General features: G+C 35.7%; 1 protein-coding gene across 1 annotated transcript; it reads right to left on the minus strand.

The window, feature by feature from the left end:
• Nucleotides 1-189: 189 nt before the first annotated feature.
• On the minus strand, nucleotides 190-25280 carry LOC149801265 (uncharacterized). The gene is made up of 4 exons (XM_089955328.1): nucleotides 25168-25280; nucleotides 14449-14654; nucleotides 11288-11723; nucleotides 190-3225 (listed from the first exon to the last, which is right to left on the minus strand). The coding sequence occupies exons 1-4, from the start codon at nucleotides 25255-25257 to the stop codon at nucleotides 3160-3162; spliced, it is 798 nt and encodes a 265-aa protein (XP_089811454.1). The 5' UTR covers nucleotides 25258-25280; the 3' UTR covers nucleotides 190-3159.
• Nucleotides 25281-25478: the final 198 nt, after the last annotated feature.

The following is a 25478-nucleotide window of genomic DNA, read 5'->3' on the forward strand; positions in this document are numbered from 1 at the left end:
AGCAGTATGCATGACCAAGTCATGTGACCTTACCTCAAACATTTCGAAGTCACTACATAGAGAAAGTGACTTGAAATGAGCAGAAGCTTATGAATTGCATGATAATTTTGCCCTGTTTAATGTATTAATTTTTTCAAACTACAATTTCTCACATGAATCTGTGAGAGTCAGTTACAAAGAAAAACTAAGTTTCATTTTCATGATTTATTAAATAAACTCTCTCTAGTATCAAATATTTGAAATGATTATGAATGTGACACATAACATTATTTGAAATTCCAGTGTAATTGCATTTGATGCCATAAGTTTAACTGTTCATTATGTTTATCCAGATAATGAACAACAAATAAATAACTAATTATCTATGACCATATTTAAATCAAACATATCCCTACCGTACCCCTACTGGACCTCATAAAAAAGACACATCTTGTTCATCTAAGTTAAATACATTAAACGTTTCTCTTGTTTCCTATGATGTACATGTAAATCCTGGAAAATAATAAAAATTCATGAGGATTTAAATAATTATATTCAAGTCACCTTTATGATGTACATATATGGATTGTTACAATAAAAGGCACCAAAATATTCTGTTAATTAAAAACTATTACATAATCGTATTGATATTGAATTTAATGTTGATATTCATTAATCACTGCTCTAAAGCAACCAAAAATTCAGGTATAGCATTTGACAAAGAAGCCACATCCAATGTACAAGATCCAAAGGATAACAACCAATCAAAACCAACCAAACAAAGCAAGGTACAGTAAACTGTAACTTCTGAGAAGGGAATTTACAAATTTACGAAGGTCAAACCTTCTCCAGGATATTAACAATCAAATATAAAAACTGAATTATACATTTTGAATTAAAATAAGTGTTATGGCTGCAAAATATGGCAGTATTGTATTTCCTGAAATAGTCAAGAAATGTTGATGCATATTTTATTTCAAACCAATACTAAAGACATAACACGTATATATCTAACTGACTACTAGCAAAATATATTAAAACTAAAAATTTAAAGCAAAATGTTAAAGGCACTCTGAAGTCTAATCAAGTCTGCAATGATTAAATGCCATCAAATGCCCAGCTGTTTAATAAAAACAACTGTCAATGGCATTAAATTAACAGAGAAAGGATAACTATATACATTTGAAATTATGCAGAGATCTTCAGAAGAAAACACACTGTAACATTATTTTTTACCATGTTACATCCACAAAAATCTGATTCATTTTATGCTGATCTCTTAAGTTTTTGGCCATTTCAGACCCTGCAAGTAAAGTAAATGTGTTGACCTAATTCATGACAGAAGTTGTAAAAAGACCAATAGATCCTTGGAATTTTATAAACTGACTTTGTGTCAGAATTTTACATCTCATATTGATATGAAATATTGGCAGCACTGGAAAAATAGTTCACATTGTCTGCATCAGCAGAGTTTATGTTACAATAGTGATATTGCTACCTAACAATGACAGCTTGATATCCCTCATAGCACATGCCAATTTGTTAAGGGGTAGATGAAAGACTACTATGCCTACTTTCTCACTACAGTCACATCTATGTAATATGTACAGAATTATTATTCCATAAAAATGGAAATTAATATAAATAACATAAAGTAGTGAACAAATTGAATTTACATTATATTTTGCTTTAAAATAATGCAGAAACAGTCTGTGTGTCACAACACATTATCAAGAAGTTTATTTTTTCTAGTTTCTATTCCTGCTGGATAACCAGTTTCGATTCATGTGCACTGTTATGTACTCATTAGATTTCAAGTTTAAATAACAATTTTCATGCTGGATCAAGGGTGATTTCATAACAGTAATTCTGTTTATAAAAAGGACAATTGTCATGTTCAATCAATACAAATAAAAACATTATGTTTTGGTATAATGGATAACCACAATGTAACATGTACTCCACTGTCCCCAGAACATGGAGTGATCATGTGTAAGTGGGTTTGACATAATATTTCTTCTAAAATAAACAACAATATAATGGTAATTGACTTATGTTGAAATAACAGAAAATGGAGACAAAAATGACCAATCATACACTGTTTGTATTAGCCGATGTAATAAGAATATGTGTGATTCAGTAAAACAGTTCAGAAAAATCCTTTAAAAAGCGAAAATTTAAATTACCAAAATTTAATTATTAACTAAAAAAACACCTGCAAAACAAGTAAAGTTATGCTGTCAAATGAAATGTTTCAAGCTAACGGTGGTTCATTTGGAAAGCCCTCTAATGTTTATCATAATATTTGGTGAAAAAGTAAAAATTATGCCCTGTTGAATCTCCAATGACTGTTTTCCTAATGTTCATTATAATACGAAAGACCATTTCTTTGGTGTCTCTCTTATCACCCAACTACAACATCAGCTGGATATTTTTAATGATGTTGAGAATATTGTTGGACAGATTCCATTATATATTATACATCTTTTCATGAGTTACATTTTTATACAATACCTATGAGGAACTGTCGCCATTAGTATGGAAATAAATTGGACCTAATCTGGCATTTTAGAATTAAGTAACATGGGAAACTTAAAAGAAGCAGGATATTTTTGGATTTCTCCATACTAGTTCTAGATCTTCCTCATATTCACTGATATTCACTTGACTTGTGTGAAGTGTTATGGGAATTTTAAGCCACAAAACCCTGTAAGAGTCAAACAATTACAAAAGTAATTGAGTGCATTTATTTCTCAGGTATTACAGTTGTTTATAAACTTCAGGAACCCTGAAAATTAAGCCATTCTTAAAATCTCAAAGACAATACTACACAAGGTAGGTTCATGAAAATAAGTTACCCGCCATTCCTATATATGAGCGTGACTGGTCTTAGAACATAAAGAAACTTTAGCAGTATTATGAAACAAAACTAACAGTATGTTTTTGTTGCACACCTCTGATGGGAACAGAATATTTCCGGTTTCATAATTTCTAGTAGTGATTTTGAACTCTGTTATCAAAACTTACCTTCAATTTTAAGAAATACTTGATAAAAATTATAAATGAAAAGGTTCTAAAATGAGGGTTGTACTTGAAGTATTCAAGAAATTCCCACCAATTCCAGTCAGATCATGTGTTTAATATAAACCTTCAAATGAAGAGCCTTAAAATCATCAAAAGCTATGGCCAGGAGATTTTACTCATCTTGAACTTTTTCTTTGGGCTGCTTGCATCATCTTCCTTCTCCTATAAATGAAAAGAAATTCAAACAATTAATATTTTCAACTCCATGGACATTTAATTTTATGTAATTGCATAATAATTTGAAATATACTCAAACATGTCCTAACAGTCACCTGAGTTTGGCAGTCACCTGGTCAAAATGGCCACTTTAATGTTCCCATGGCAAATTGTCTATAAAAATGTAATGTAATCAGCAGTCAACTGTCTTCTACCGTCAGTAGACATGTGTTTCTTAAGCAAGGAGTGGTTTCACCCTGCCTTCTGCAGTCAATGGAGCATATCAGGAGTAAGTGTTTTAAGCACACAAATTAAACTTATTTTGCTTTGAGCAAGGCATGGTATATATGAGGGTATACATGTATTATGTGAATCAATGTTTAAATGTTTCATTTTTCGATTGTACTTACCATAATCCTGTGAAACTCAAAGGAGTCTGACCAAGCCAGATTCATCAAACAGAAAGTACATGTCTACATGGCAGTCATGTGATACAACAAAGCCATCATGGACACATGCTCTATTCTTGATGAGTCTGACTTCTCAAAGTTGCTGGGACAGCGACAGCTTTCTGGTCATTGTTCTTGTAAAATATGTTGAGAATTATGTCTCCTTTCATTCTTTATAAACAGTACATGACTTTCATTTATCATTTTTGTACAACAACATTAGAAAGGGGCTGACAACACACATCTAATGTACCTCTAATGTCACTGACGTGTTGGTTGTGACATTAGTGTAGTCATGTAACTAGAAATGCAAATGGTGAGTATCAGGTCAAATTTCATCAACAATGTAATTTTTCATCTCAACTGTCAGCAGATTAAAGACATAACAATTGTAACAGGCAATCAGCTCAGACCTTATACTCCAACATACATGTCAAAGTAGCAGCAGAGGGGGCGAATCCGACATTTTGTCCAATCGTCATTTGGCTTAATTAATACTTTCTGCACTCAGCGGATCCGGTGTCGTCAGCGCCTGGTAAAAAAAAACGAAGTTGTCGTCGGGGGGATCGTCCAAACATAATTTAGTTTAATTAAACGATTACATAACGGCACTGATCCCCACACATGATTACCGCTGTATTCGCGAGCAGCAACCAATCAAGAAACATTTGTAAAACATCTAACGAAACAGTACATATTTCGTCCCAGATGATAACCTCAGGAATAAATTTTTCACCCATTCGATCAGGAGTCCACTCACCACCGCTGTATCGAAAAAAGCTGTGATAAGTAACGGCGTCAACATTTCGTTGTTTTATCTCTCGCGCTAGTCTATGGGTCGGTGTAAGCACGATTATACTTGCCCGCGTTCGAAATAATTCAATTGCCCGAGTCGTCTTTCCTGACCCGCCACAGCCGTGTGAAGCGTTTATCGAAATTGAGGGAGAACTCGTGACAAATGCTGCCGATAATGCACCATACGCAGATGACAATCGTGTTCGAGTTGGCTTTGTCAACACGGGTATCATGGCGTTATTTGAGAGCGCCAGATATCTTATTGACGGGCGAGAAATTGAATCAATAGAACGCGAGGTTGATGTTGCAACGACGATAATTGGGTTAGCGAGATACTCGGATGATTACACAAGATCGGCGGGCCCATCTATGATGTTTGCGAAGGACTCCACCGATAACGCTGATCATCTTCAGTACGTTAACGTGCTGGCGAAAAAAGATACCGCAGGTGATCAGGCTGAAGCAGCCAATCCAGACCGCAGAGCAAAACCGGGCGATGATTTCAATATTATAAAAAGTCTTAACGATAATTACAATATGGGATTCGCAGCACGAGTAGGGATGTTGCAAAGACCACGCCGAAAACATTGATGCCGACGAGGAATATATCGTCGTTTTTTTTTACCAGGCGCTGACGACACCGGATCCGCTGAGTGCAGAAAGTATTAATTAAGCCAAATGACGATTGGACAAAATGTCGGATTCGCCCCCTCTGCTGCTAAAGTATCAAAAATGGGGTGGGAAGGGTCAGTGGAAACTTGAACTAACAGTCTATTTAACTAACAATAATTGCACCAGGGAGCATATGTTCATTATCAAATCATCAAAGGTCACAAACAAAAGCCAATTGTCTTTTCATCTCGGTCATTTTGAGTAACTGCTTAATCCATCAACTGTTTGAAGTGTGAACACTTGTTTTCAAGCCAAATTATACCAACTGCCATAACAAAAAGTTAGTCATGTGTTTTACAATGATAGGTAAGCTATTGATTATTAATTTTATTTAGCAGCCATTTCTACTGATAATAAGATAAGTGTTTGTGTGTGTGCATGCAAGTGAGAGAAAGTTGTTGTTTTAGGGTTTAACACCATTTTTCAGCACAAGATATGCTATACATGGCAGCCAGTATAACTGGTGGAGGAAGTACCCTGGAAAACCCAGGGAAGAACCACCGACCCGCGAGAAGCTACTGGCAGGCTTTCCCACGTACCCACGCTCGCCGAGTGAGAGAAAGACATAAAAAAGTGTACAAGTACATGTACACAGTTGTTGTTGTTGTAGGGTTTAACTCCATTTTTCGGCACACAATAGGCTACACATGGCGGCCAGTATAAAATGGTGGAGGATGAACCCAAGAAATCCCTGGAAAGAACCACCGACCCTCGAGAAGCTACTGGCAAGCTTTCTCACATACCCACATTGGCAGAATCGAAGACTCGAACCCATGCAGACAGAGGTGAGATGGCAGTGATCCATAATGGAGAGCGCTTTAGACCTCTCCGCCACTTGGGGGCCTCCATGTACACAGTAGTAGTCTTCTTGATTTGAAGGGGGGGTGTATTTATTGCTCTTGTTGTTATTGAAGGGTTCAATGCCATTTTTCAGCAAAAGATAGGCTATACATGGTAGCCAGTATTAACAGTGAGGAAGAACCTGGGAAAACTTGGGGAAAAAACAGTTGACCCACTAAAAGCTACTGGCAAGCTTTCTCACATACCCACTTTGGCTGAAACAGAGACTCGAACCCTTGCAGACACAGTTCAGATGGCACTGATTCGTAACAGTGAGCACTTTAGACCATTTGGGGCCCTAGAGGTGTATCTAAATTATCTGATTGGATTTATAACATATTAAATGACAGTCAGATTCTAGTACTAATGTATGCAAACCTCATTATTTCTCTACAGAGGAGAAGATGACACCTCTTCTCATTGGCAAGTTTAAAAAAAAACACCGACCAAAAAAGCGAGGATACAGTATCCTTATGTTGAACCTATTTTCTTTAATTTTGTTATTTTTCTTTTAGCTAAATAGCTGAAATAAATACACATATCTTGGTAGTATATAACTACTGCTAAAAATAATACTCGTGAAATAAAAATAATGATAGAACTAATAAAAATGCTAATGCCAATGTTATTTGGTTCATGGCATATAAGAGTGTCCTGAATGAAGTTTGAGAGTTAAACCTGTCTTGAGAGGTCACCTGTCTAAAAAGGCCAATTGTGCCTTTTCCCATGGGTGGCTGTTGTAGACATGCTACATAAATAAAAAAAATTTGCTGGCATAATCATGAGCTTAAACATAAAAGTTTTGGTGGAACTCAATATCACATGCATTATTTTTTTCCACTTAAGTCTGCACTCATAGCTGGGTTACATCTTTTGATCACACAAACACCCCTATACTTATTACATTCCTAATACATATCCTTCAATTAACTATATTATTTATGACATTCAGTGCATTAATTAGAAGTTCTCAGGGATCGTCCTAAGCTTTGCCAATGTCGCAAATTGCGATTTTTCCCCCCTATTGGCGACAAAATATACCATCTGGCAATTTTTTGGGCAACAGCATTTTTGGCTGTTTATTTGTACATACAGTCATGGAAATGGAGTGGGGAAATTCAAAGGGATCACAAAAGAAAGCCACAAACTTGGATACACAATGCACTGGAATCTATCTGTTACATAAACAAATCCTTTGTACGTATTGACAAACCCATCTTTGTTGTGCATTGTTATAACATAATCCATTTATGTTGACATCTGGCCTTAGCACTGTATGCTGTGATACACTCAGTCATGTTACCGGACTATACCTACAATTGACTGACCTCTAAAGATGCGGACAGAAACAGCTACAATTAACTGAATGGTGGCTAATCCTTGTTGTTTTTAAATGTACCAATAAAATAGTTTTGCTGAAACTTCAGAGAAAACTGATTACCTTTAAAGTACAAATTGCTGTGTATAAATACAAAGCTAATGGAAAAAATCTCAATCAGAATTATATACTGTCAACAGTGCAACTTTATCATGGGTAAACATAAGTTAGACGTTGTGTGTTCATCGTCTCATCCTAAGAGTAAGTTAACAAAATTAACAGCATTTGAATTTAGTGCAAATTTATCAGTCACTGAACCTGATGTTATACCTGACAGTCCAACATCATCTACATGTAGTGATGGTAGTAATGCTTCATATGCAACACCACATCATGATGAATGGGTCAAAAGATCCCAAAAAATTTGTTGACAGCTGGAAACTTGGGCATCCGTGCCAGAGATATGATACAAAATTAAAGCAGATGTTCTGTAATATATGAATCCAGGCACAAGTCATCAATTCATTTACTACTGGCTATGATATTTTAAAGAAGATGTGTGTCACCAAGCATGAATCCTGGTGGGGTAAGTAATATATGTTAATTCTGCTCATTGATCTTTTACTTTTGCCATTAATCTCATGTTACGACTCGAGGTACTTAAACTACGCAACAAGAAATAGCAAAACAAACAAGTTTTGCATAAAGAAAATAATTTATTTCTCAAAATACAGGAGTGAAAGAATTAAATTAAGTTACAGTGTGGTGAATGAATTCCTATTTCCTTAAAGTCTTTTCATTTCCAATAGTTCAAGAAATCTGAATACGTTCCAATGAAAAATGCCTTCTGTGTTGAAGTTTCAAATGTACAGAAAGATTTCCAAAGAATTCATAAAGTCGCTGAATAAATTTAGTTAAAACTACAGTTTCTCCCTGTGGAGTGCATTATTTCCCACCCCCTAACGTGCCCCCATTTCATATTCTGGTCAGCTGTTCCCAAACTCCACAATAACTAAGGGTTAGACTCGAGCCTCTTCGACATACTTCAAAAAACTGCCTGTTCTACAGTGAGTGAAAGCAGCAGCAATTGATGGACAAATAAAAAATGCCCTTTTTTGTTATAACTAACAATGCTTTAAATGGGTGTAAATTTATGCTAACAGTTCAAATGTGGTCTCAAGCTATCATACAGGTGATATATATTTCCCACATTTTATAACCCACCTTAATTCCTTATTGTTAACTCATATATGCATATAACACTGCTTACTAAATAACATATTTATTCCAAATTAGTTTTTTGGTGGCACATATGCTCTGTGATATTTTTCTTCATTCCTTCTTTTAATTTAATGATGGCAATTCCTGCTTATATATATGGTACATTAATGCCAGGTGTTGACTCGTGTAAGTTTCATTTGTGGGAATGGAGACCACAGTTTGCCTGTCCAGAAAAAATCTACAGTATTCAGTGATCATTCTTATGGAGCAATTCACTGCAAGCAAAGCATTAAGGCATAGCAAAAATACATTTCTGAACTCCTGATTAACGGAGATGTATTTTGTGAAGCTAGCCATAAAGGGGGGAGGGGTAATTCCTGAATGCACCATATCAGTCACTTATCTTAAAGTGCAAAGTTCAATCAGGGTTTTAATATTAAAATGTTTTTAACTAAAATTCCTTACAAAACTATTATTTGGAAAATAATATACATAATATAGATTTGCTTAATACCTGATGTTTCTATTCAAAAAATGAGATAGAGACTGTACATGTCAGAAAAGGAGATATTTTAGATTTGATAATGTATTTATTTCAGGTGACAACAGCCATACCTATGCACTAATGGTGATGCGGGATGCAAATACCATGGAAATAGTGCAAAACAGTCATGTAATGATTTATTTGTAATATTATGGCTGTATTGCTTGTTGTCAATAAAGTAATAACTATCCCATCTTTTTTTCAATTTTCATTGCCTATTACATTAATAGACTTGCAAAAATATTCAGTACTTGTTCTGGCAACATTTTGTGAAAATTGGTGACAAAATATCGAGGTTGACAATTTTTTTGGCGACAACTTTTTAAAAGCCAGGACCATCCCTGAGTTCTGATGTAGTGGTAGTCCGTAAAATATTAAATGTTGGTCACAGGTGAACTAAATGTAATGTTTTTACATTTGTTTACATTAAATAATGTAAATTGCAGAAATTAATACAGCTATGACCGTGATCATCATATGCCTTTCATACTGTCATATGCCTTTCATACTGTCATATGCCTTTCATACTGGGATTTGACTTTCTCATACACAAGTAACTATAACCATCTAGAATTTATTATGGAAATTTAAATTTAGACTTTTCTCTCCTAGTACACTACTATGAGCATAAATGCAGTACTGTTTTTGCATAAAATCTGAGCTTTTCGTCTTTAAGTTTATATCAACGATCTAAGAGTATGTTATTTTGGCACTCAAGACATTTTTTGTCAGCAACTTGAACAAACTGCCTAGATCTTCTATGGAAATGAGCACACTATTCAATAAGCTTGGTATGTACTCAGTTCAGTCTAAATGGGCCCTTATTTATCTTTATTTTCTTTGGTCTTTTTTACGTGCCCTAATGGCAAGATAGAGGGAACTTTTTACACCAAAGAGGACACATAATGGTCACTGATGAAAGAGCAGACTAGAATGAATGTTGGCCCCTAACTTGTTAGAAAATATCAAAGGGCCATTGGCCCCATATTTCTGAATCCTAGATTGAACCCAGCTCTCTCTCTGTACCAGAAGTTTTTTATTTCTGAAAGGCCATACTGTCTGTCTGCATCGTTTTCTACTAGATAAGTAACTTGCCTACTGAAAAGGTGCATGCAAATTTGGTCACATGAATTTTCTGAATGTTTATACAGCAAGGTGCATCAACTTAAGAGCAAAAATATTGGAGACTCTGAACTAAATTTCATGAAGTTATTTCAAACAGTTCAGAAGACACTGTGAATTCACTATTTTACAGGGGGTACAAAGTTTCTACGATGTCATCATTGATGCAAACTACATAGCAAAAGGTAAATGGAACAATGATCTCTCTGAAAATTAAAGGACCCCAATCCAGGAATTTAGGTATAAATGCAAATGTCATCTATTGCAAAATCAAAACAAACGATACCCAAGAAAAGAAATAAATGTGCAGTATTAACTATCAAGAATGTGAGACTGACGGACTCGACAATTTAAAAAATGGGACTAACTCTCAAAATGTTCATTAGACAGAGATCATTCTTTTATAAAACACATCGGCTAATCATGATGTAAAAGCATACAAAGTTTCATGAAGACACCTCAAATGGTTATTGACAAACGATGTATAAATAAAATGTTCCCAGGGAGATAACTCCAAAAGTATAAATCTGAGAAATCTAATCTTCTATATGACATGAACTTACCATGATACAAATGCATATGAAATTCCCTAAAGATATCTTAAATGGTCCAGGAGATACTGATTAGTAAAGAGATGGTTGGATGGTCACAATCTTTAATAATAATAAGGATAATTCATCAAGCTGACATCACTTGTTTTTAAAGGGCAAAATGTCTAGTCTTGATACAAAATGATATCAAGTTTCATGAAATTTCGCAAAGAGTAAAGGAGTTATTAAGTAAAAATACACCTGACACTTCTGTACATACATACTTATAAACACATTACAAAGGGGAATACTCTGAAAACGCTTACCAGAATTCAATTCTTGAATGGGCACGGTATCTAGTCCGGAATAAAAAGCACACTCAGTTCAAAGAAAATATCTCCAAGATTTCAGGAGTAATTAGGAGCAGAAGATAGATGGAGAGACAAACAGGCTTTAGTATAGACCCCACAAAGGCATAATAATAATAAAAGATAATGTATCAAAAACAGTGGCAAAAAACTAAAACAGCAAGCATGTTTAACACAGGAAGTGTGAATATGCATAAGATAAATTTTACCTGATTTTTATTGCATAATACAGCCACTGAAGTATCCATTTTGGTCTCTGATTCTAGTGAAGATGGAGATTTTTCTGAAACATGATTCTGCTCTTCTATTTTACACTTTCCTTTTCCTGTAGTTGAAGATGTCAGGTGCTTGTTGATAAGGCTTATCGTTTTATTTAAATTTGCCTTAGTGTCTGAGTTTGAAATACTAACTGGTTTAATTGTTTTCTTCCTTTCTTTTGTATCTTCAATTTCGTTCTTTGAACTATCTGAAGTCAATTTTATGTTTGAAACTGAGGAAGAAAGTGATGTTGTTGTTGAAAGATCTTTCTTGCTGGAGCTTAATTTAATAGTTTTTCTCTCCAAGTTGATGCAAGTTACAGGAGCCTTGATGCATTCACTACTGCTACCTCCCAAGTCAAAAGAATTCAAAAGTCCACTTGATTTCCTGGGAAGAAAATACAGGGATAAATGATGCTAAATTATTTTCATCAACTATTAATCTTTGAGAAGTTCTTTCATAAATCAACTAGAAGAACTGTTATTGCCAATGAAAACAGGTCTTTACATGACAAATACTGGCATCCTGTGACACTGACGATTGAGCCAGAGAACACAGTACCTTGCTGGGTGAAAAAAACAGAACTGTAACAGTGATGTTTCCCAGGCTTGAAAGTCAGAAGGTTGAGGTTATATTTTTGTGTGCCATGAAATATTCAATTCTACGCACAAAATGTTACTAACCAACTTTCTGAGTCAAAATCAAAGGATCCTGGTCAGATATGCATATACATATCCTATTAAATCAGGCCTGGTCCTACAATAATATACTGTACACATCCAGATATGCATATACATATACTATTAAATCAGGCCTGGTCCTACAATAATATACTGTGCTCATCCATATATGCATATACATATACTATTATGTCAGGTCAGGTCCTACAATAATATACTGTACACATCCAGATATGCATATACATATACTATTAAATCAGGCCTGGTCCTACAATAATATACTGTACACATCCAGATATGCATATACATATACTATTAAATCAGGCCTGGTCCTACAATAATATACTGTACACATCCAGATATGCATATACATATACTATTAAATCAGGCCTGGTCCTACAATAATATACTGTACACATCCAGATATGCATATACATATCCTATTAAATCAGGCCTGGTCCTACAATAATATACTGTACACATCCAGATATGCATATACATATACTATTAAATCAGGCCTGGTCTTACAATAATATACTGTGCTCATCCAGATATGCATATACATATACTATTAAATCAGGCCTGGTCCTACAATAATATACTGTGCTCATCCAGATATGCATATACATATACTATTAGGTCAGGTCTGGTCCAACAATAATATACATCCAGTTTATCAGCGGATGCCTTTCTTTGACTCAAAATGTTGCTCTACAGATTATGACCAAAACCTAATCAGGTCTGGAATCCTCTCAAAACACCAATGTATCTTACCAGGTCTGACTTTGGTCCTGAATTTCCATAAATAACCTGCTTTCCTACTCAATGGTTGATGGATGGGCATCCCTGAGATAGAATGTTACCATGTGGCCCTGAAAACATGGTCAAGATCAAAGAAATTACTAAGCTCTTTGGATTCTGGGTTAGAGCAACAGTTCCCAAGATATCCTGCTCACACGCTCAGTTAAGCAGGCAGAAGAAAACACATACAGCGTATGAAACCTATGTCTCCCTTCCATAAAGTGGAAAATGGGAGGTCAGGTGAGACATAATTATCCAGAAGAGTATCAAATGTGTTCTGAAGTAATAAATGAATGTAACATAACTTAAGAGAATTATGCCTCTCCAGTGATTTTGTTTTCAATTGTGATAGCTAATAACAACGCTGTCAGAGAAAAGTCCAATTAAATTTTCAACATAGAGTTGGTGAAGTATTTTCAACTTAAAATTGAATTTAATTGCTTGTTCCCAACTGAGTATAAGGGAACTGACAAAGGTTCCTCTTTAATACTGAATTTAACTGCTTGTTGAAAACGGAGTGTTATGGAGTTGATAAAGGTATTTCTCACTCAAAACTGAATTGGGGCCCCGAGTGGCCTAAAGCGCTCTCCGTTACGAATCACTGCCATCTCACATCTGTCTGCGTGGGTTCGAGTATAGGATTCGGCTAATGTGGGTATGTGAGAAAGCTTGCCAGTACTTCTCGTGGGTCGGTGGTTCTTCCTGGGGTTTTCCCTCCACCATTAATACTGGCCGCCATGCATAGCCTATCGTGTGCTGAAAAATGGCGTTAAACCCCACAACAAACAAACAAACAAAACTGAATTTAACTGCTTGTTCCCAATGGAGTGTTAAGGAGTTGCTGAGGGAAACGTTTACTTTAAAACTGAATTTAATTGCTTATGCCTGTTATTTAGTGTCTTTATCTGGGTTTGAAAAACATATTGCTGTTAAGTTTTATACAAGTATAGCAACTTGAAATGCAAGTTTAGTTTAAACATCTGTTTTGATTTCAGGCTATCCCAGAATTAACTGTTCACTTGTTCATAAATTCTTTCAAACAAATTTCTATTTGGCTAGTAAACACATAATAACTAGAAGGGTCTCAATAACACCAAGCAATGAAGCTTAATTAGAGGAGGGTTTTCACCTATCTCCCCATACCAGTAACTCTGTAATAACCCTGAGATTCATCTAGGACCAGTTTCCTGATAAATACCATCAACAGATACAGGTACCAAAAGGAAGACAAGACTGGATCATGATATATAGCTTTAACTTTTGTCTGTAATCAGAACTATACTGTCAAGCTGATAGAACCGTAACTGCCATGTAACATATGGCCAATCACCTAAAATTCAATAAATTTCAAGAACCATTGCTGATTATTTTTGTTATAACTTGTGTCTAGTGTACACAGAATTATCAATGATTAAGAATCCTTTCTAACATGACTGGCAATGGAATCTGAATCTGGATCAATCATTTTGGGCAGAACTTGGATCAGGGCTAAATTGCAGAACATAGACATTTTTATGACTGTAGTTGAGTTCCATCTAAATTATATTTGAGACCATTTTTGCACCAAGGGATCCCAGAAAGATCCCAGATATGTTATTGTGAGACCTTATTTCATTAACATTTCTTCTCACTTTTTAATAACTGGTTCTCCCTCATCTTGTGTAGTGGTAATGGACAGTTTCCGTTTCTTAGCTAACTGTATCTGGTTCTTCGTCATCAATCTCCCTCGTCGGTTAAGGCGATATTTTCTCTGTGGAAGGGGCAGGATATATTTATAGAACAGCTCCACCAATTTGTGCTTTTCCAGTTGCTCCAGTCCATCTATCTTAATGCACCTCTGAAAAGTAAAGTAAACAAAAACAAACATAACATATCGGGAAACACTGAAATCTGCACAAAGCTTATTTAGCAATTAAGTCACAAATGAATTCCTCTACATGTGCTAAATGAAAGACCCTTGCTGGCTGATGCTACAAATTAGTCAGCTAATTGTTTAAATTCCATGGCAAATTCCCTGGCCTGTTTTTTTTTATACAAACTACCTCTTTAATGCCTAAAACCTGACAACCCCCACCCCCCGGGGTCTGTCAGACTCAATGGTATTCTGTTATGTAATTTATGTATGCATGTGTTCGTGTATGCATATATATGTATGTATGTATGTATGTATGTATGTATTAGGTTTAACTCTACATCAGCACACTACTAGCTAGAGAGTGCAGGGCAAAAGCTCTTCTGCAACACTGGCAATCAAAACTCACAAGGAAAACAACACCATAAGAAAATAGATAAAATGATATAGATGTAAAACCCAGACTTTCAAAATGGTGCAAAAAAACAATGACAGAGATACAAATTAGCAAAATACTTCAAATATACGGTAAACATTTTTCTGTATAAACTGCAGTATGTTCCTTCTTTAGCAAGAAAGTGGCCATGAAAGAGGGGAAGCCTTGCTAAAGGGGAAAAACACAGATGTGAGTAATTACAACATATATACAGTGGTACCTCGGGTTACGAACTTAATTTGTTCCAGAACTCGGTTCGTAACCCGAAACGTTCGTAACCCGAAACATTGAAATCAATGAAATAGAGACAATCCGTTTCAAGATGAAAGAATCGTTCTTTTTTATTAACATCCGGTTGTTTACCTGACAAAACGCAAAGAATACGTGTACTTCACGTATTAAATAAAGAGAAAGAAAACAACCAAATAAATTAAATGTAAAATAAAAAAAGATTTAGTCCATCTTTCTTACCAAGAAAACGATCATGGGAAATTTGTCACTTTGTTTGCTATTCTGAATCATTAGTTTCAGGAGTTTCTTGTCGCTGTTTCTTGGCAGCCACCTTGAATGCTTCTGCTTCTTTCTCATTAGAACTTGCAGCCTCTCCATGCCTAATTACACTATGAATGCCCAGGGATCGTCCTGGGCTTCGCCAATGTCGCAAATTGCGATTTTTTTTTCTTATTGGCGACAAAAATATCCCATCTGGCGATCTTTTTGGCGACATACTTTTTGGTTATTTAATTTGTACATACAATCATGGATTTGGACTGGATAAATTAAAAGGGAGAACGAAAGGAAGCCACAAACTTGACTAAGCAATGCATTGGAATCAATCTGTTACACAAACGATGCTTTGTTCATATTGACGACCCCATCTTTACTGTGCATTGTTACATCATAATCTGCTTATGCTGACATCTGGGCTGAGTGCTGTATGCTGCGATAGTCAATCATGCTACCGCACTATACCTACAACTGACCAACTTCTGAAGATGCGAATAGAACAGATACAATTAATTGTATGGCTAATCCTTCTGTGTTTTTTTTTGTTTTTTTTTTACATATGCCAATACAATAGTTTCGCTGAACCTTTATAGAAAACTGATAACGTTTGAAGTACCCACTGTGTATAAATACAAAGCAAATGGAAAAAATCTCAATCACAATTATATCTGTCACCAGTGCAGCATTTTACTCATTGATCTTTTCCTTTTGCCATCAATTCCGTGTTACGGCTGCAGAGACTTAAACTCCACAACAAGAAATAGCACAAAAAAAAAAACAGTTTTGCATAATTAATAATAATTATTTATTTCTCAAAATACAGGAGTGAAAGAATCCCTAAATTGGGTGTGAATTTATGCTGATATATACTGTCCAATATTGCCAGGTGTTGACCCGTGTAAGTTTCATTCGTGGGAATGGAGATCCTATTTTGCTTCTCGAGAAAATTTATACATCATTCAGTGATCATTCTTGGGATTTAGGAAGCAATTCACTACAAGCTTTGTGAAGCTAGCCATAAAGGGGTGGGGGGTGGGGTGGGGCTGCTGAGAGACTACTGGTGTCACCTGTCAGCACTGTAGCCTGTGAACGTGGATTCAGTAAGATGAACCTCATAAAAACTGACATCAGAAATAAGCTCTGCGTCTCATCTCTCGAGAATTTAATGAGAATCAGCATGTACAGATGTGAAAAATTAGACTTTGAAACTGCATTCAACAAGTGGGCAGCCCTAAAATCGCGACAGATCTTCATGTAACACTTTGTAACATTTTGTTAATGCTTGTTGTAATTAAAGTATTAACTAACCCATCTTTTGTAATTTTCATTGCCTGTTACATTAATAGACTAAATTAACACTTGGAAAAATGTACACTACTTGTTTTGGCGACACTTTTTGAAAATTGGCGACAAAATATTGAGGTTGGCGATTTTTTTGGCGACAGCTTTCTAAAAGCCAGGACCATCCCTGAATGCCACTTCTTTTTTTGAACTTTTCAAACCAGCCTCTGCTGGCTTTAAAATCGTCAGTCTCAGCACTTGTACCAAGCAATTTCGACAATAAATCACTGTGCAACAGCTTTGCCTTTTCACATATTATTGCCTTACTAACACTGTCTCCTGCAAGTTGCTTTTCATTGATCCAGATCAAGAGAAAATTTTCAACTTTCTCTAAAATTTGAGGTCTTTGCTTCTGCAGCTTAGTTACGCCTTTAGCCACATCAACTGATTTGAGTAACTCTTTGTTCTTTATGAAGGTGGAGACAGTTGATTTTGCCATGCTGTACTCATTAGCGATGTCACACACACGAACGCCATTTTCAAGTTTCATAATTATTTCTTTCTTTACCTCCACCGTTATACGTTTCTGCTTCCTAGTAGCACCACTACCGTTCTTTGAACTCATAATTGATGGGGTTAACAAGGAAAATAATGAAAGAGATAAACTGAACACAGTGCCACTGCTAAGAAATCTTTTACTGCTGTGTAGTAAGGCCAATGAAAGCGAGGCTGTGCACGCGTGCAAAACTAGGCTACTAGGCTAGCGCTAAGCGATGTTAGTACTGCGTGGCCTTCGTTTGTACTGTACACGATCGTTTGTCTCCAACGTTAAACCTTGCTCTCTCTCTCTCTCGCCTTCGTTCGTAACCCGAGGCACTGTTTGTTACCCGAGACAAAAAATTTTCGAAGTTGTTGTTCGTAACCCGAAATGGTTCGTGACCTGAGGTGTTCATAACCCGAGGTACCGCTGTAGTATGAATGACATTACTAATTGTTAACTATTTAACACTTTCTTTACAAATCACAGGAATATTATCATGTTATGGAACAAAATGTGGTAGTTGTTGCTGATGTTTTCTGGTTCAACACTATTTCTCAGCACAAGATAGGCTATACATAGTCTCCAGCATGACTGGTGGAGGAAGAACCCAGGAAAATGTTCGTAAGAACCGCCGACCCAGGGGACACTACTGACAGGCTTTCATACATACCCATTTAAAAAAGAATATCATTAATTTAAAGTTCACACATACAGAGCTATTGATCATAACAACAGAATATGTTACTTGACAGCGTGTGACCTCTACACACTGTATTAGACCAACCCAATAGAACAATGTCACAAAAATAGTACATGTAGTAGGTTAGGTTTGTAACCACTACCACAATGCATGATCAGTATGAGACATGTTGAATGATTTGAGCTGGCCATCACCTGAAATAAATAAGAGTCTTAACAAGATTCATTATAATTTATAAAATTCAAAATCATATGATACTTATGCTATAAATCAGCTAACACCAGCAGTCACCAGACCTAGACACTATAAACCAAAACTGTTTCATTATTACTGAATCTAATAAAGTTCATATTCCCTACTGAAAATATGGAATTCACCAAAACCAAGCATGGTGCAAAAGGTAGAAAGTGCTGCCTGATAGGATGCAGAGGCATTCCATTACATCTGCTGGGGAGGTCTAGTCACCCCAGGTCCCTGACTGATTTTGTTATCTTTGTAACTCATCAGAGTGATTTGGTCTTGTTGATTCATTTTTTCAACTGTTCCAAGGTAGTTTCTTCACACATGCAATAGCAAAATTGAACCATATGAAAACCTACTGGCCAGAAATCATTAGGTAAAACTGTATCACCCCATTCATTATAACTAAAACATATTCATCCATTTAATAAACCAATGAACAATCCACATTTACAGCACTCACATTTCCAACACTGCATGCTTATTTTATCCAAAAATCTTGTGGCATATATTTTACTTAATGCAACATGTCCAAGTATGATGTGATAAAAAGCAACATGTACAGAGAGAAAAGGCCAAATGCATGCTGATGCCAAGATTTGGTGATCATGTGACTCTGAATGTATGGTCAAACATTCATAAACACAGGATAATCAGCTCATTCATGTATGTCTGCTTATTAAAGGCTAACCTATGCAAAACAGCTGCCTAATTAAATTATGCTTTCACATGGTTTCAATATTTTTGATAGAGAATGCACCCAGATCGCCAACCCCTACATAACAATCTAAATATCTACTGTATGTACTCAGTTATAAGTCAAGTCAAACTGTAAACAACAATGATCATGATCTGCCTTAGCATAATGTGCCTGCAGATCTGGGTCTATGTTGTTGATTCTACTGATAACACATATCAAACTGCATAGATTCACATATGCTGGCACATTATGCAGTTGGACTCAACTTATAAGCAAGTATTTACAGTAATATTGGGTGTGAAAGGCCAGGGAAATTCTCTGTAACTTATTTTCCCAATGTGCCAATTTTATACCATCATTCATTTGAAATAAAAGGCATAAATTATATCTCCAGCAAAGGTCTCATTTCAACTCAGATCATTTGTCAGACTGTCTCCTCAAAGCTACCACAAACCTGCAAACTTGATAATTACAATGCTCAAAATAATGAAAGAAGTATGTTCTGAGTGAAGACAGATTCTGTAAAAGCCATTTAATACATGGCCCATTTTAACACATGGCCCTTCAATAAATACATAACAAGAGACTTAATTACATCCAGACCCAGCAACAAATTAGATGCTACATTTGTTCATTCACTCGTTTGAAAGTTTTGTTTGCTCTGGTCATGAAATCTGAAATGGTTACAATAGGCAGGGTTGAGTTTTTCCATTTGGATTTACAACCTGACAATGATAGAATTTGATCCAGAAATATATTCTGTACATATCGCAAGGCCCCTTGAACTGTCCATAACTCAAGTAGTGCAAGAAATATCAGAGAGTGTCTAAAATGTACTCAAATGTGCTGCAGACAGATTTGTCTGCATCAATTAAATAATTTTATGAAGTAAGCTCAGACCTCACATGTTCCATAAGTATCAGTGCAGGTTTGTGGGATGATTTAGCAGACTATTATTTTATTCATATTTCTTGTTAAAATATTCCATGTGGTGAAAAATGGTGTTAAACCCATAACAACTTACTCAATCAATTTATTTACAGCCCAAAGCTCAAACTAAAGACACATGCTACATAAATAATAAATTGATCAACACAATGAACAAGACTAACAAGTGAAACAAGGTGAACAGAGGATGAGATCTATGACCATTGCACATTCAGTGATGTGTGTGGGTTTGTAATAGTAGTAACAGAGATAAAGTAACAAAGAATACAAATATATCTTTACAATAATGAAAGGAATTATATTTAAAAAGCAAATATCTTATTACAAAAACAGCAAAGATGTCATTAATCTCAGCTGTCATGAATTATTAACTAAACATTAAACTGATTTACCTCAGTACTTATTGTAATACATTCAAGGTGGGGTTACAAGATCTCCCTTAATGTGGGCTTTCACAACAGATATACAAATAATATCAACATCTGAAATAAAAGTCTCCACGATTGATGATTGACAATTATTTTAAAGATGGAATGGTAAATCGTATTAACAAACATGCAACTTCAAAAAAAAATAAAATGGGTGAGGTTTGCCTCCTAGAAAAGGTCACAAGAAGCTAAGAGTAAATCAATTGTGTCAAGGTATGTGAAATTTCAAATGTTTGTACTATGCTGTTTCCCTCTTTTGTTTTTAACTAAGTCTTATTAATATTACTAAAAATTGTCACAGATAGGAGAAAAATATCTTCTGTAACAAAATATACTTATTTTTTAAAGTTTCACAATTTTCTCATTTGCAAAAGTCTTCAACATTCTCTGCCTTTCATGTTACTTTCAGACAGCCTAAAAAATGCAATATGTGTGCGTGTATGATGAATGTTTCAGTCATATCGCTATGATGTCTAGCACTGGGGCATCGTGCCGCAGACATGTAGCATGATATCCCACCCAGTCACATTATCCTGACACCAGTCCTAACACTAAACTCTTAATGTTGAGTGCCAAGCGAGGCAGCTGTTAGTACCATTTTTGTAAGTCTGTGGTATGACTCAGCTGGGAATCGAACCCACGATCTCCCACATCAAAGGCTGACCCTCTAACTGCTAGGTCACCAGAGCGGTTCAGTGTGCAATATAAAAATATGACTGATTTTTGTGTGCATGCTGACCGAAATTTCCTTATATTTCAATATAAAATCATTAGCCCTATGACAAGAACAATTTTCAGGAATCTCTTTTTTCATGAACCATAACATGTCTGTATTATGGATTTTGATGATCATGGCACTACAATGGCAGTTTGTAATGTCCTCAGTAAAGATGTGAATGGGTACCCAGGTTCTCACCTATTTATAATAACCTGGGTAATACAATAGCAGATCAGGTTTCAGGAGCAAGAAAGACACAGAATAATGAGCACAGTTTGAGGCTTGAATCATGGGACTATTAGCTTCTGTGCATTTATTCATCATTAGACCTTCTTCTAATTTCCTTATTTTTTATTTATAGTAACTGTACTTGAAGCAGTTTTTGAAAAAAGACAGGTTTCTTGAATGTGAAACCAGGAATCACAGATTCATTCTTTTTTATGCACAAATATGTAGCAGGCCAGTCTAAATTGAAGGGAAAAAAATGGTACCAGATATTAAAAGAAAAGGGCTTTACCGATGTGAACCATGGATGTTAAATGACTGAAAAATGTTAGAGGAGAGGAATTTTGTTGAACTTAAAAACATGTTGCATCTGGAAAAAGACAAATCAAAAGCAATTTACAAATTTTTAAAGAACAATTCGACAGTGATGTAATACAGCATTCATCATTTATGGACTTCATCACCATTTGCTAAAGTTAGACCTGTATACTTGTTAAAGTGGGTGTTATGCATAAATAATTTCTAAATTTATTTTGTGTCTATGCTCTCATACTAACTACAAATCAACATAGATTTAGCCGATTTGTGACAAGAATTTCAACTGCAGATGCAGAACTCAACAGCATTTTTCATGGTTTTCTGCAATTATGGCATGTAATATGTAGATTGCTCTTCCTATGCTCAGATCATGTCTTTTTGCCACTTATATTAGTAACAATTACGCTTGTACCTCTCTTGTGGGTTGGCATGTATGAAAGCACAACAAAGCAATTCAGGTTCACATTTAATACAATTTACCTTTGAACGGGTACCCAGGCAACCAATGTTAGGATCAATGGGTACCCAGTGGAAGTTTCCCAAAGAAATTGACTTCTCTAGTGCGCAAGTCTGGTTTATGGTCTGAAGCAACAGCATACAACTTGGCCTTGCAATGTTAAAGACTTAAGTAACCAGACTAAACTATTTCTTTCCTCTTGTCTGAGGGGCCCCGAGTGGCCAAGTGGTCTAAAGCGCTCTTCGTTACGGATCACTGCCATCTCACCTCTGTCTGCGTAGGTTTAAGTCTCAGACTCAGTCAATGTGGGTATGTGAGAAAGCTTGCCAGTAGCTTCTTGAGGGTTGGTGGTTCTTTCCGGGGTTTTCCCAGGTTCTTCTTCCACCATTAATACTGGCCACCATATATAGTCTATCGTGTGTTGAAAAAATGGCGTTAAACCCTACAACAACAATAAATCCTCTTGTCTGTGATATTCCCTGTTCAAAATTATCTGCACTACACTTACAATCTCTACTCAGTAGTTGTGGTTACAAAAGATTAAAAAAAGTGTATGATTTATATCTGGTTTTAAAATATGGTCATTTACTACAGTGTTGAAACATATTTTGCCAAAGAATGCAATGGCCACCAGGTTGCATTAAGCAGGTGGGTTCTCAAACCAGTACATTCATAAAGTAAAATCTATTTATATGCACTATGATTTTAGTCATAAATGACAGGTGCTTGCTCAAATAAGGTTTAACTGTACTCATATCAAAATGCTAATGGCAACTGAAAGTGTTGTTTATTTGTTGGGTAACAGACTTTAATGATTGTACCACCTGCAATAAGTCATTTAGAGATACAGAAATAATCCACACACTGGGCAAGCAGAATTCACTCTTAAAGTGGAAATGAGTGAAAGTTACACATGGAATGAGAATTACCACAAGATGCGTGATACAACAAAACCATCACTGACATGAGGTCTTTTCTTGATGAATCTGACTTTCTCCAAGTTACTGCAAAACTTTTCGATAGGTATTAACTCTGACCTTACACCTCAACATAAATGACCACATATCAATAATATGATGTCAAGGGGCAGAGGAAACTTGGACTAGGAGTGTGAATGGTCTGAGGTAACTATAGTCCTACAATGTAAGACATATCACATGTTATTTATGTTTTAGTGCTATGTCTTACTATCCAAATAGCGAGCTTATATAGCATGTTTCGCTGTCACTTGAAATCGGAATGAGTAGTCAAACTTTCAGGAATATCTCACACACTTGGCAGCCCATATCAACACTCTTCCACAAACTGATATGTAATTAATATACTTACTGTGCTGTTTTTATCCTGGTAGATCAAAATCTGACACTAGCAAATGGATGCATTTTTATGTTCTGTTGACATCCAATTGAATTTGTTGAAATGCGACGGTAGTTGAGGTATGCCTAAGTATGTTCAAGTAAGTTCATGTGGGGGATATTATTCTTGAAAGAAATGAAATGTTACTTACAGTTCCAATAGGCAAATATATTTCTGTTCATTTTGTTCAAGAATAATGCTTCAACAACCTGATTTTGGCAATCCCCGCTTTGATCGCTTTCCAGCCAACTGAACTGTAGGCCAACAAAACTTGAAAACAGGTCCATTTCTTTTGTGAGAATTTAAATTTATTAGAGAAAAGTCATCAGAGTTAGTAAAGTCTGACTAAAATATTGACTTTACATAGTAGAAAAGCGTCGTTACTGGTTGCCAGTTGTGACATATTCCTGAAAATCTGACTTTCTTTACGATTTTAGTCAACATCAAAACACGCTACACAGCACCGTTAGTTAGGCTGTAAGACCCAGACGCCCAAAACATAAACATCAGCGTCGAGGTCTTACACATGTAGGGCTAAAGTAACTAGGACTACCGTAGCTACGATGTCGTAGCCTCAACTTGATTTGTTGTGGTTGAGGCTACGAACTGATCCCATATCATGTAATGGAGCAAAAAAAATCATCACTAAAGTGAGAAAAACAAACAGTGTAGAAATCAACTACATAATTATAATCATGTTGTGAAAGAAGTTTGGCTTATTTTGAATTGATTAAGCCCGTACACGATAAAATAAATTGGCATGGTTACACTAACCTCATTCTGTCCGCCATGACAGATAACGCGAGACTCTCACCGTTACCTCTTTTCTACGTAAAGCTTGCCAGACCATATTTTGGACATTCTACGCTATATTATTATCAATCAAGTGCGAATAATCGCTTCTTGGTGATAATTTCAAAGTTGCCGATAAACCGTATTTACTTTTAATGCGCAGAATTTCTGACCCAAACGGCGCCAAATTTTTACTACGATTTGTTTACATTTCCAAATAAGGCGTCAGTGTCCTTATATGGCACACAAACAAACGAGGCTGAGAACGGAAGTAATCATTATTTGAAATAATATGGCAGACATCTAAACGAAAATATCGGCTAAAAAAGGTAAACGAGATTTTACAACTATTTCTACAATGATTTTCGATACTTCCTGTATTAAATAAGAGGACTACTCAATTTATTGGATTATATACGAGGAATATGTTTAAAGTGTTATTATTAGGCTAAAAGAGCGCCGGGTGTAAATCACACCCGGCTTGCTCCATTAATACGTATATGCTCATGTTAGTACCCTGTCCACGAGGAACGAGTAAGGGTACTAATATTAGTACTAGGACTACCGCAGACAGTATCTTTATCAAAGAGGTTCAATAATTTCAAGAGATCGGAACCCGCTGTCTTCACTCAGGCCAAAATATTTTCATGATTCTGACCAAGTTAGTATCAAGTATGCATCCGGTACCTATGTGAAGTCCATGTTAAAATGCCGGTGCACGGAAACTCACCAGTATCATGTATCAATCGGTCAATTTTACTACGTAGCGTGATGTAAATGTGAATCTGCCAGTGTTTGCAATGGTCATAACATATATTATATTATATATAACACAAATTTTTGCTCTTTACTTGTTTAAGAAGGTTAACGATGTCACTATGTGATAGAATTTCAGGGTACAGAAGATCACACGAGGGACTTTTGCTTTCTTTTTCCTCCATGTTGTATAGCTATAACTTCCGGGATAATACAAGATGTTGTGATCCGATACCGAGCTAAATTTTGTACATGTCACACCGGTCTCCGATCTTCCTATCTTTCATTATCAACACTACTACTACTGCTACTACTACTACTACTACTACTACTACTGCTACTACTACTACTACTACTACTACTACTAATTATTATTATTATTATTATTATTATTATTATTATTATT

The sequence above is a fragment of the Sinohyriopsis cumingii genome, chromosome 4, assembly GCF_028554795.1.
Source record: "Sinohyriopsis cumingii isolate HCF-2022 chromosome 4, ASM2855479v2, whole genome shotgun sequence".
In the NCBI taxonomy this organism is placed as follows: Eukaryota; Metazoa; Mollusca; class Bivalvia; order Unionida; family Unionidae; genus Sinohyriopsis; species Sinohyriopsis cumingii.